At 42.2% G+C, this 11,472-nt stretch overlaps 3 protein-coding genes across 3 annotated transcripts; 1 reads left to right on the top strand and 2 right to left on the bottom strand.

Moving 5' to 3' along the window:
• Positions 1–881: 881 nt before the first annotated feature.
• On the bottom strand, positions 882–3,844 carry LOC310963987 (zona pellucida sperm-binding protein 3-like; the record flags this gene model as incomplete). Its single annotated transcript, XM_083936944.1, has 6 exons — positions 3,518–3,844; positions 3,239–3,366; positions 2,406–2,509; positions 2,113–2,290; positions 1,775–1,892; positions 882–1,010 (listed from the first exon to the last, which is right to left on the bottom strand). Exons 1-6 carry the CDS (start codon positions 3,830–3,832, stop codon positions 882–884), a joined length of 972 nt encoding a protein of 323 aa, XP_083793070.1. The 5' UTR covers positions 3,833–3,844.
• A 617-nt stretch (positions 3,845–4,461) lies between these two features.
• On the top strand, positions 4,462–5,391 carry ufsp1 (UFM1-specific peptidase 1). The gene has a single exon (XM_083937044.1). The coding sequence runs from the start codon at positions 4,496–4,498 to the stop codon at positions 5,159–5,161; it is 666 nt and encodes a 221-aa protein (XP_083793170.1). The 5' UTR covers positions 4,462–4,495; the 3' UTR covers positions 5,162–5,391.
• A 3,054-nt stretch (positions 5,392–8,445) lies between these two features.
• LOC310963986 (endonuclease domain-containing 1 protein) lies at positions 8,446–9,710 on the bottom strand (the record flags this gene model as incomplete). Its single annotated transcript, XM_083936943.1, has 2 exons — positions 8,446–9,039; positions 9,423–9,710. 2 exons carry the CDS (start codon positions 9,708–9,710, stop codon positions 8,446–8,448), a joined length of 882 nt encoding a protein of 293 aa, XP_083793069.1.
• Between the last annotated feature and the right edge of the window lie 1,762 nt (positions 9,711–11,472).

Genomic DNA, 11,472 nt, shown 5'->3' with positions numbered 1-11,472 from the left:
CAGAGGTCAGATGGTCTGCAGCGTTATGTTGGAGCTGGAAATGCTAAAGAAACAAAATTAGCTTGAATAATTTAACTGTCACAGTCTGGGATGATGTAGACCTCTTTTGCTGGAGTGAAAAATAACTCTCCTCCTTACATGAATGTATTATTACACCATGGCAGACTCATCTCTTCTGCCAGTCGGCAGTGCTGTATGGGGGGGACTTTGTGATGGCTATAGTAAAATACTGCTGCAACAGGCCTCCAGGGTTGAAAGTGATGATCAAAATAAATAAAAGAATTAGCATGCACATTACAACTTTCATGAGTTGTGAGAAGAATATGTGATGGATTCTTTATTGTCCCTTCCCCCTGCATTTGGTCTCGACAGGCCCTGTACCTACCTAATTGTAAAGTTGGCAAATGGCTCTTTAGTGACTGACTAATAGCCGGCCTGTCATATGAGAGTGTGGCAGGATGTGAAGTGGCCCAACTGTTGTGTCTGCCTCATTCTTCTTTTCTGTCAAAAGTAGACATACAACTGGCTTAGTGACATATACTGCACAAGCTACTGTATGTACTGTACACATCAAATACATAAGTTGCTATGGTCATGCTATCATTTGGTAAAAATAAACCTCAAATTGTGAGGGTTTTATGTTTGTAAAAGGCAGAGAACCTGTATCTGGCTGGCTCGAGTGTTCCGTGTGGCCACTGTTCTCCTCTGCAGTCTGTCTAAAGCAGTCATCAGAGTCACAGCATCCACAAAGAGCATCGTCTCCCTCTGTGGCACGCCAGCTGAATGACAGAGATAAAAGACCTCAGCTGAGATGCCCCACATAGTAAATTATACTTGTCATCAGTGGATGAAAATCAGGACAAAATCATGATGAACAGATTTTACAACTGAGGGTCACCAATGGCTTGGCAGCCTAACCTGAATGTGGGCCTGTGGAAGAAGCAGGCTTTATCAAGGTGACTTTGAGAGTTTTGTTTCAGAGTGGCCTTGATGTGGCAGCTGATGAACATCTAGTAGAAGAAAACCAAATTAGTAAAAAAAAACATCTGAACCACAATTCATTTCAATTCTATCATAAACCTCTTTAGGCCTCGCTTAACCTTCCTGTTACCCTAACATTTTACTGACCCAGTCAATTTGACCCCAGCAATTTACTCATCCAGAAAAAGATCATAATCAGAGTTGTGACTCAGGTTTTATGCCAGAAACTCTAGAATACCTATAGTATAATGTGATATCGGAAGTATGAGGAAAAAAATATTAACTGACCTAAAATTTCATCGAGGGATATTTGTTTGTGTTTTAAAGTAAATGAATTTGTAAGTACTATCTTGTGTTAGTTATAATATCTGGAAATAAAGTAATTTCCATGATCAAAGACAGTAGCATGTATCACATACAGGGTCCATTTGACATCAGAAAAAAAAACACAATTTCAAACATTTTTAAATAGTTGAATTGTAAAATAGGATGATAATGATGATTAAATCATTAAAATGATCTGATGTGACGAGTATGTGTACAGGACAATGAAAAAATATAATCATGTCAGTTTTTCCAATTGTCCCCAAAATAAGAAAAGTCATAAATATAAAAGCAAAAAAAGGGTTTCAACCATGATGTTAAATGCATAACCCTCCAAGGGTAACAAGAGGGTTAATTAAAACAATGCCCTGCCGTTGCAATATGAATAGTAATAAAATGTTCATACATTTCCCAAATTGCATTATATTTATGCCAGTAATGAACCCGCTACCGTCCAATGATATGTTACCTGTTCTCCAGAATTGGGATTGAAGTGGAAGGCTTGGACACTGAAACATAGTCTGTTATCCTGCTCTCTAGGGAGGAATTTAGATGAGGACCCCGGCAACACACTATCCATAAGACAACTGTAATGGGGGGGAACACATAATTAAATTATTGACGTGTCCAGCCTAGCTTTCCTTCTAGCCTAGTCAGATAAATGTTGGCTGTGAGTATCATTTCAAACAATTTAATCTTACATTTGATTCCTGGATTGAGCACTGTGCTGTATAACAACATTTTGTTGTGATTTATGTACTGAGCTATCCACACGAGTGTAATGTTTAGTCAGAAGAAAAGATTGACCCGTGCTTGGTGATAAACTTGTAGCTTGGTAAGGAGAGAGGGTCCGGCGTCAGAGTAGCCACACAGGAGTCGACATATAGAGTGAGAGGAGGGTGCAGTGGGGCCACCACACTGGCCTCCAAAAACACTGCTTCCCCCTGCTGATACACGGAGGAACTACGTGGGGAGGTACAGGCATCTGCATAAGAACAAATAGACGTTTTCAGTCACAATTTAAAATATTCCAGATATTACCACATATTACTAAAAGGAGTTTTTCAGTCTGGATTCAATAAGATGGTGGTTTCACCTGCCTGCCATGGTACGAAGGGAGAAGTGTAGAAGGCCAAAGACACGGATAGTGGATGTCATGGGTAGCCAGGTCGGGATTAATGGTTCTCCAGTCACTGTCTGCTTTCTGTCCTCGCACAAAATTAAGCCACTGGTTATACAATTACCAAGTGTGATGACAGCTATTCTTGACTTTGTTCCACAAACTAAGAAATATTAGACATAACATCTGGGTCTGAAAAGTGAAGCCATATGGAAGTGCTTTCTAATGTCCAGCAGGGGGCAACTCCACTCCGCTCTAAAAAGAAGTCAGATTGTATCGAAGTCAATGAGAAAATGTCTACCTTTATTTGATTTTACTACCTCAAATTATGGTCTATTTAGAAATAGACGATAAAGCAGAATATGCTTCGGGGCAGGGCTACACAGCCTCCTGTCAATCAGGATAGAGGCTTGGCGATATACATCCATGGCATGTGTATGTTAGCCATGAACTTGTTTTGGGGGGCTGTTGGTGTGATCATTTAAAAAAAAATTGACCCTCCTCAGTGTTTCGCTTCATAGGAGTAACGTATCGGTCGTCAAATGTTTCCCTCGGCTCCTCCTCAACTCCACCCTCTTGTTCAAACATGGTAACTTCTTGCTCCAAAAGCCCAAGATGACAATGGTCAAATGCCAAACTCCTGGTTTTAAAATGGTAGTCCCCAAACCCATGGGTGACATTACAGTGGCTATGACAATTAAAAAACATTTTTACAGAGTTTATACTTTGTTCCTATAAAGTATGGCACAGAATAAGACATCTGAACCAAGGAAAAGGCCCACCCTGTGGGTAGGTTACATCTCACTGCCTTACCTCTTATAATGGCACTCAACAGGTATGACAGTAGTCGGCCCTCTAACTATCACACTGCCAGTAGAGGTGGGAACCACAACAGGAAACAGTACAAGCTGGTTGGAATACACGAGCCACTCACCACGAACCTGGATAATATAGAGTATAAAGAAATACACAAAACCATACATTGTAAGTATCATAGATAAATGTGTGCCTCAATACTGAGCTTTTCATGTCCTACACATCTGAATGTGTGTGGCACTGTCCCCCTGTAACCTCCTGTCTCCCTTTTCTTACACTGGCCTCAGTCCCACACTGGTGTATCCCCGCAGAGAGGACCATCAGGTCAGAGTCAGACGCCGGCCCCTTTGCTCCGCAGGCCCGCTGTGTGGAGTTGGGTCCAAGGCGAAGATTCTCACGTTTGAACGGAATGCGTTTCCCCTCCAAAAAATGTCGCTTTATAGTTATTCTCACTTCGACATCTCCACATTTTATTTCGAGTCCGACACTTTGACTTCCTACACCACTTTTGTCAGCAAAGGGAACTCCACACAGCGACAACAAAACAACTAATAAGGAGACGAACCGTGTGTATTTAACCCGGGCCGCCATTGCTTTTTTGGTTGTTTTTTTCTTGCAGGAAAAACGAGCATGCTAATTAATTATCGTCAGCTAAATCACAGCCAGGTGCGTGGGGATGCTGTGCTCGCGTGCCCGGGATAGGGCTTACGTTATCTTCAAAGACTGCTAACAAAAATTGTAAATCCGAAACACCCTGAAAATAAACATGAGCTACGACTTGAAACGCTTAGATTTTTCATTATGATTTTATAAATATGAAAAAGACGTAGTCTGAAATTGTTGCGGATTTTACACCGCTTTGGTTCCTAAGTTAACAGTAATTTAGACTTCTTTTACTGGATGAAAAGTAAAATATATTATGTCGTTACATAAATTACACACAAGTTGTTATATTTTCAAAAATGAATCGGAGCCGACGAAGGGCTCCTGAGGCATCATAGTCAGTGGGAACCATTACACGGCGGAACTATCGCAAATTCACTGAAGGGACAGTTGTTGCAGTTACACCAGACGATATCCGGATGAGTATTCCGGTGTTATTAACAGCTGGGAACATTCTCAATGAAAATGCTGTAGTTTCATGGAAAAGTAAGTGCTCGGTAGAGAAAAATGGCGAAAATGGATAAAACGTTTATGGTAGCGGGGTGTGAGGCGATTGACTGGGGAGGAAGTGGAGCCGAAGGGGGGAAGATTATGAAGACAGAAACTTTATCAAAGAATGTCCACACGGGTCTTTCTAAACCACTTACAGATGCTGTGAAGTGTTCCCTCATAAAAGGTGACTACCTCTACTTCCATTATGGCTGCGATGGACAAGATGACAGGGGTTGGGGCTGTGGCTACCGCACCGTTCAGACAATGGCTTCCTGGCTTTGCTACAACTGCTTTACAGTCCAGGACAAACCTCCACCAAGCCTCCCAGACATCCAGCAGGCCTTAGTCGCCATGGGGGACAAACCAGGCTCGTTCTCATGCTCCAGGGAGTGGATAGGGACATTTGAAGCCTCCCTGGCCCTTGACCATTTCTACGATGTCCCTTGTAAATTGGTACACATAAGAGGTGGCGGGGCAGAGCTGGAGGATGTTGCAGTGGAAGAGCTCCATCAGCACTTTGAGAAGCACGGATCTCCAGTCATGATGGGAGGAGACCGGGACAACTCTTCTAAGGGGATATTAGGGGTGTGCACCGGGGACAAAGGGAGCTACGTGCTAGTTGTTGACCCTCACTACTTTGGATGTCAGCTGGAGAAGACGGAGCTGCAGAAACAGGGGTGGGTGGCCTGGAAAAGAGTGTCATCTCTGGATCAGTCTTCATTTTATAATCTGTGTATGCCTCAGACTGCCAACAAAGGAACATAAATTGTGTGACAGATCCATTCCTGTCTCACACTTGCAGGGATAAGTATTTGTGAGGATGGACGGTCTTCTCAGGACAGACTTTGTAATGCATGGTCAGCATTTAGGATTAAACATGAGCTGTAATGCCATCCTGTGGATGAAATCAATAATTACAATGTATTTCAAGAACAAACTGATAAAACAACTTTGATTAATTTCTTCATTATTGCTCAATTGAAATTGTGTTGGATCTCAAATTTTAGACGTGCATGATTTACATTTTTTCAGTAGCTTCAAGGTCGATCATTAAACAAGTCTGGATTTGGATTTAGATAGGACATGATTCTTTTGAGTGGCCATAGCACTTTACGCTATTAATATTGTGAATATTATTTAAAGTTTTGTTTTTATTGTAATTTTATTGGACTTAGAGTTAATTGTTTGTTTGTTTTTACAAATAGGCTAGATATTTAATGGCCCTAGCTTCTCAAATATGAAGATTTTCAGGGTTTTTTTGTCTTTTTTGTGTTCAACTGAATATTTTTTTCATTTTTGAGTAGTCTGTAGTCTACAAAACAAGTGGTTTGTAGAAGTCGCCTTTGGTTTCTGGGATACTGTAATGTGCAGTTTGCAGACAAAAGATGAATCAAGAGTATATAATCTGTAGAGGAATCAATAATGAAAACAAAAGTTGTATGGACATGTAGACTTAAAGAGACAGACTCCAATCAATTCTCCATTTTATTGCTTTCAATATTTAATGCTTTGACAACACATCTTGCATATTTTGAGCTGCAAGAACTCCAACCCTTTCTACAGCATAGAGTAAGTAACTTTCTAACACCCTTTAAACTTGAAATATAGCAGAGGTTACCCCCACTTTCTCTCAGTTTTCTGGCACACAATCACTATAGAAAATCTGGAAGTTTTTATCTACATCCATCCTCCCCTTGAGAAATTTTTCCAGGTTCTTGAGAGGAACTTCCACCATGTGGTTGTTGACGCGATCGTTCAGCCCATACGCTGCAAACACAGGGAACTTGTAGCGCACAAAGTATGGTGCGTTTTGGTCAAACTCGATGCAGCAGTAGGCCGACCACATGTACTCTGGTACGGCCACCCGGTCCAGGTTGTTGCGACGGATCGTGTGCCCAGAGGTGGTAACCCCGGTGACCACAAAGGCTTTGCCGCGGCAGTAGTTGTTGAGGCGTTTGCGGATGAGGTCCTGGTGTTCCGCCCAGGGACCCATGTTGAACTCCCTGATCTGGGGTACCACATTCGTCAAGCTGTAGGTGGAGGCTTTGTCCAGAGGGTCAGCCTGATGCTCGTCAGGGTTTAGCTGGCCGCGTTCGTACTGAACCACGTCGGCGTAGTCCTCCAGGACTGCTTGGGTGTCCTCAAAGTTCATGTGCATGTTTGAAGACTGGGGAAAAGGCTCCATGTTACTGCTGCTCTTTTCTGAGGCCAGCTGTGGACGGAGAGTGAGAGAGAGAAGCATAATATTGCTGAGAATTTAGCTGACTCTTATTACTTTTACTCTTACAATTCGCCACAATCACAAAAACATTTGCAAGTGACGAGTTTGCATAACTACATACCAGAGCACAAGTGGTCAAGGCAACACTATCTCAGGGAAATACTATTCATAGCCAATAAAATAGCTTATAAAGCTTACTTTGTTGCCAATAGCAACTGTTGCCCCAGCTCTCTAAACTGCTTTTCATGTGAGAATATAGGAAATATTTGTGAGGATTTGTTTTCAGACATAATGGAATTCTTGATTAAAGCATACAAACGAATGTACATGGCATAGGTTATTAACTAGGATATGACACTAAACAATGGATTTGGATTGGAACTCTAACTTCTAGTAAATCTGAGCTAACGTTTGGACATGGAGCATGAAATTATAACACTCACCTGGGGCTCAAACATCCACGGGAAGTCCACCTTCTTCTCCCCATCTGACTTCTTGAACGTATAGGCAGAATAGATGGGGATGTGTTTCCGGGGGTCGTACAGGGTGACATAGCGAGGTTTATCCTCATACCTCTGGCAGATTTTTGTGAAGGAGTTACTGAGGTAGCCTCTGGGTGGAGTACCCATGTAAAGAGAGTCCTTGCAACGCTCCACGTGGTTAAAGTCCCCCACCACCCCTGCCTGGGCCCCCTGTAGCAAAACCCAGGTCAGCACGGCTACGACAGCCAGCAGGGGTGAAGCATAGTTCTCTGATGTAGGTTTCATCACGGAAGCTCTCTTTCCCTCACTCTTACAACCTCTACGTCCTTTTAGACCTCTGAGTGTCCGCACGTCGTCTCTTTCTCACCTGTAACGCACCACTGCAATTGTCTAACAAGTACAGCCTCCGTCCCATCTCCGTCAACATTTCCCTTTTTGCCTCATCTATACTATGAGCAAACTGGTCTCCCATTGTCAAGTCTTTTCCATATATTCAAAGTTCCACAAGTGTCGTAGCAGTAATTCGAACACAGTGAATGTTATCAACCGCGGGGAACATTTTATTACTGTGAACAGCAGAAGGGAAAATATGGTGAGACCTTTTCACCAAGTTCTGCACAAATCGCTTTAGCAGTGACCTGCATTCTGTTTTTTAAAATGTATTTTCAGAGTGCGAATGAGAGAGAGAGAGAGGGAGAGAAAGGTCAGGAAGAAATAGAACGTATTGCCATGTCAATCCATGTGTCAGAGAAGAGAAAAGGAGTTTGCATCCCTTGGACATACACTACAGTTTCTCTACACAAATGCAAATCAGCCGTGTTGCTTTGGAGGGTAAAAAAAAACTAGAGTACACCAGTAATACTATCCTTAACCCTTGTAGTGTCAGTCCACTCTCCTCACCCAGTATACATCCCAATGATCTTAGAGTCTGTAGTAAATGTCATAAGCTTGAATTTAACAGCAGTGGCCCCATGAAAAGCTTAATGAAGTTTAGATTCTAGTGTAGTTATAATGCTGGTCCTGTATATGGTTGTTTCACATGAGGCAACAGGAAAATATATGGTGAGAAGTATGAAATTATTGTTTAAATTTGTTTCTTTTGTGCATCAGGATATTAAATGTTGTAATGTGTCAGAATAAAGCTTCAAAGTCAGTTTAATTATAGTTTGCAAAAGTTTTTATTACTGCAAATAAGACAAAGCAGGTACATATTTATTACATTTTCAGTGAGACTGTCATGGCTCACTGGAACACTTGAGCAGACCCATTGTTAATGTTACACACCACAATGACAAGTCAAAGTTAAGACAAATTGGCACATAGCTGCTGTATAGCTAAATATTTGACTATTTGGTTTTCCTGGACCCTGGTGGGATGCAATCACCCACAAAAATCTGAAAGTTCTTGTCTACAAAAGTTGTCTTCTTGAGGAACTCTTTCAGCTTCTGGACAGAGATTTCCACCACCTCGTTGTTCTCCTCCTCGTTCAGGCCATAGTGAGCAAAAGATGGGAACTTATAGCGCTCATCATAAGGTGCGTTGTGGTCGTAGTCAATGCAGCAATAAGCGGACCACAAGTACCTGGGCACTGCTACGCGGTTCATGTTTTGTCGGCGGATCATCTTCCCCGAGGTGGTGATACCTGTGACGATGTACGCTGTTCCGCGGCAGTAGTTGTTGAGGCGTTTGCGGATGATGTCCTCCTGTTTGCTCCAGACTCTGTCGCTGAAGTCAGGCACCACGGGCACCACATTGGTGAGGGTGTAGGTGGAGGCCTTGTCATCAGGTTCATCCTGATGCTCGTCTGGGTTGAGGGTGCCGCGCTCGTAAAGGACGGCGTTTGCGTAATCGTCCAGAACAGCTTGGGCATCTTCGAAATTCATGTGCATGTAACCACGAGGGAACGGCTGCATCTCATCTGTATCAGAGGATGTAGATAGCTGTGTAGGCAGACGGACAGAGAGGATGAGGGTAGGACGGTAGAATGAGATTACACACAATCAGAGGGGATCAGGATAGGACGGTAGAATGAGATTACACACAATCATAGCATGTTGGTGTTAAGACAGCAAAGACAGCAGTGTCATTGGTGGGTAAGAAGGTAGAAAAGGCCATCCTACCTCTTCTTAACTTCCTCAGCATGCACCCCTAGGGTCAACCACCTCCAATACACAAAATGTTATGTACCATTCTAATTAAGTTCCAAGGGTTTTTTAGCATTTCCATGATGTATCATGCTGCGTTGTGCACGAGACCAGTGGTTTGTTATATTTTTCATTTAAAGAACTTAGCACCTCATATCCAACCTTCTATTTTTCTTTACCTGAGGTTCATACATCCATGGGACATCCACGCATTTCTCCCCATCTGAGCGTTTGAAAGTGTATGCAGAGTACACGGGGATGTGGTCCGCAGTGTTGTACAGGGTCATGTAGCGTGGCCTCTTGTTGTAACGCTGACAAATGAACTGGAGGGAATGGTGCTCCAGCCCAGTCGGCGGGGTTCCCATGTAGAGGAATTCTCTGCACTCCGGAGACAGCACTTTTTCCACTCGCCCTGCCGCTGATGTTATCATGTTGACAAGCAGGAAAGTCTGAGCCCAAAGTGCCATCGTGAGGGGCGTCAAGTACGTTTCTGCGAGCTGCTGCTGCTGATGTTTGAATGTGTCTCTATAGCTGTTCATGGAGCTCAGTGAAACAGGCTTCACGCTCTCTGCAATCAGGACTCAATATGCAAAACAATGCACTTCATCTAGCTGTAGGTGGATCCACTGAGGTGTGAACAGCTACAATAGACAGCCAATGGCAAAGCCAGCAGTGTCATCGGTGGGTAAGAAGGTAGAAAAGGCCATCCTACCTCTTCTTAACTTTCTCAGCACCCCTAGGGTCAACCACCTCCAATACACAAAATGTTATGTACCATTCTGATTAGGTTCCAAGGGTTTTTAAGCATCATGATGTATCATGCTGCGTTGTGCACAAGACCAGTGGTTCGTGATATTTTTCATTTAGGGACCCCCTTTCTGTCTTTGAGTAACGACACCTGACTCAGTGACAGGGCTATATATATAGTAATGCACAACAATGACAGTACAGAACAATTAACCCAAATAGATGCAATAACTGCAGGAATTTTGTGTAAAATGAGCGTTTCTGATGATTTTTTAGCAGACTATTTTATGTTAATATTTATAGTTTTCTTGTTATTTTAATGATCTTTTAATACACTATATTTACTTTTTGATACCTTAAATCATGCATACGTAATCAGCTTCCCTGACACTTGACCGTTGTTCTGTTTGCTCTTTAATTATTTTAACTGCGTACTTATCTAATGCAGGATGAGGCAGTTTAGCAGAAAGAGAAGGCTCTGTGAATATAGATGTCCAGGTCTTCACTTTGCCCTTATTCTGAGTTATTTAGTAGTCATCGACTGTCTGCTGAAGATCTCTGTGTTATACATTTAATAATTCATTCATTCATTTGAAATACCAACATACTGAATTTGAATATTTCACTCATTGTAAATGTGATATAGCTTCAGTGAGCACTGAAAAACATTTACTTCTCTACATGCCGTGCCTGGTTGTTGTTTAGTTGGAAGCAGATGTTTTGCACATACAATACATCAGGTGTGTGTGTGTGTGTGTGTGTGTGTGTGTGTGTGTGTGTGTGTGTGTGTGTGTGTGTGTGTGTGTGTGTGTGTGTGTGTGTGTGTGTGTGTGTGTGTGTGTGTGTGTGTGTGTGTGTGTGTGTGTGTGTGTGTGTGTGTGTGTGTGTGTGTGTGTGTGTGTGTGTGTGTGTGTGTGTGTGTGTGTGTGTGTGTGTGTGTGTGTGTGTGTGTGTGTGTGTGTGTGTGTGTGTGTGTGTGTGTGTGTGTGTGTGTGTGTGTGTTAGCATTTGACTAAACTGCAACACTGTATCTTATTCAAACAGTGAAGCCATTATGTAGCAGCTGTTAAATTGTTCAGGGGGATATAAACTTCTTAGCAGTCATTCACTTGTCCAAAGTCTGCTGTTATAAAAACGGTTGGGTAATGCATTTGAAATGAACATGTCCCCAAAAAATACAACTTGAAATGTAACTATATAGACATTGGAGAAATTCCTTAGTGAAACATAAGTTCCTACATGTGAAAGCAAAGGCAGGGAGATAAAACCAGGATTTTTATAATTCATCGGGGAACAATGGGGATAGATGCATCATCTTATGCATGTCACAAAACTGTTTTTATTTCATTTTATGTGTGTTTGTTCTGTGATGTTGTCAGTATTTTCAACTTTAGCAAAAGTAGAAAAAACCTATCCACAGAAAAAGTTCTACACAATAACCTATTTTAAACCTAATTCATTCATGACCCGTCAAAAACCAGA

The sequence above is a fragment of the Echiichthys vipera genome (genome assembly GCF_963691815.1).
Source record: "Echiichthys vipera genome assembly, chromosome: 22".
NCBI classification, from domain to species: domain Eukaryota; kingdom Metazoa; phylum Chordata; class Actinopteri; order Perciformes; family Trachinidae; genus Echiichthys; species Echiichthys vipera.
Note: the sequence above shows the minus strand (reverse complement) of the source record. Positions and strands in the feature narration are given on the sequence as shown.

Bases quoted from the DNA above. Each gene is read 5' to 3' on its own strand.
- ufsp1 (XM_083937044.1), top strand. From the start codon at position 4,496: ATGAAGACAGAAACTTTATCAAAGAATGTCCACACGGGTCTTTCTAAA.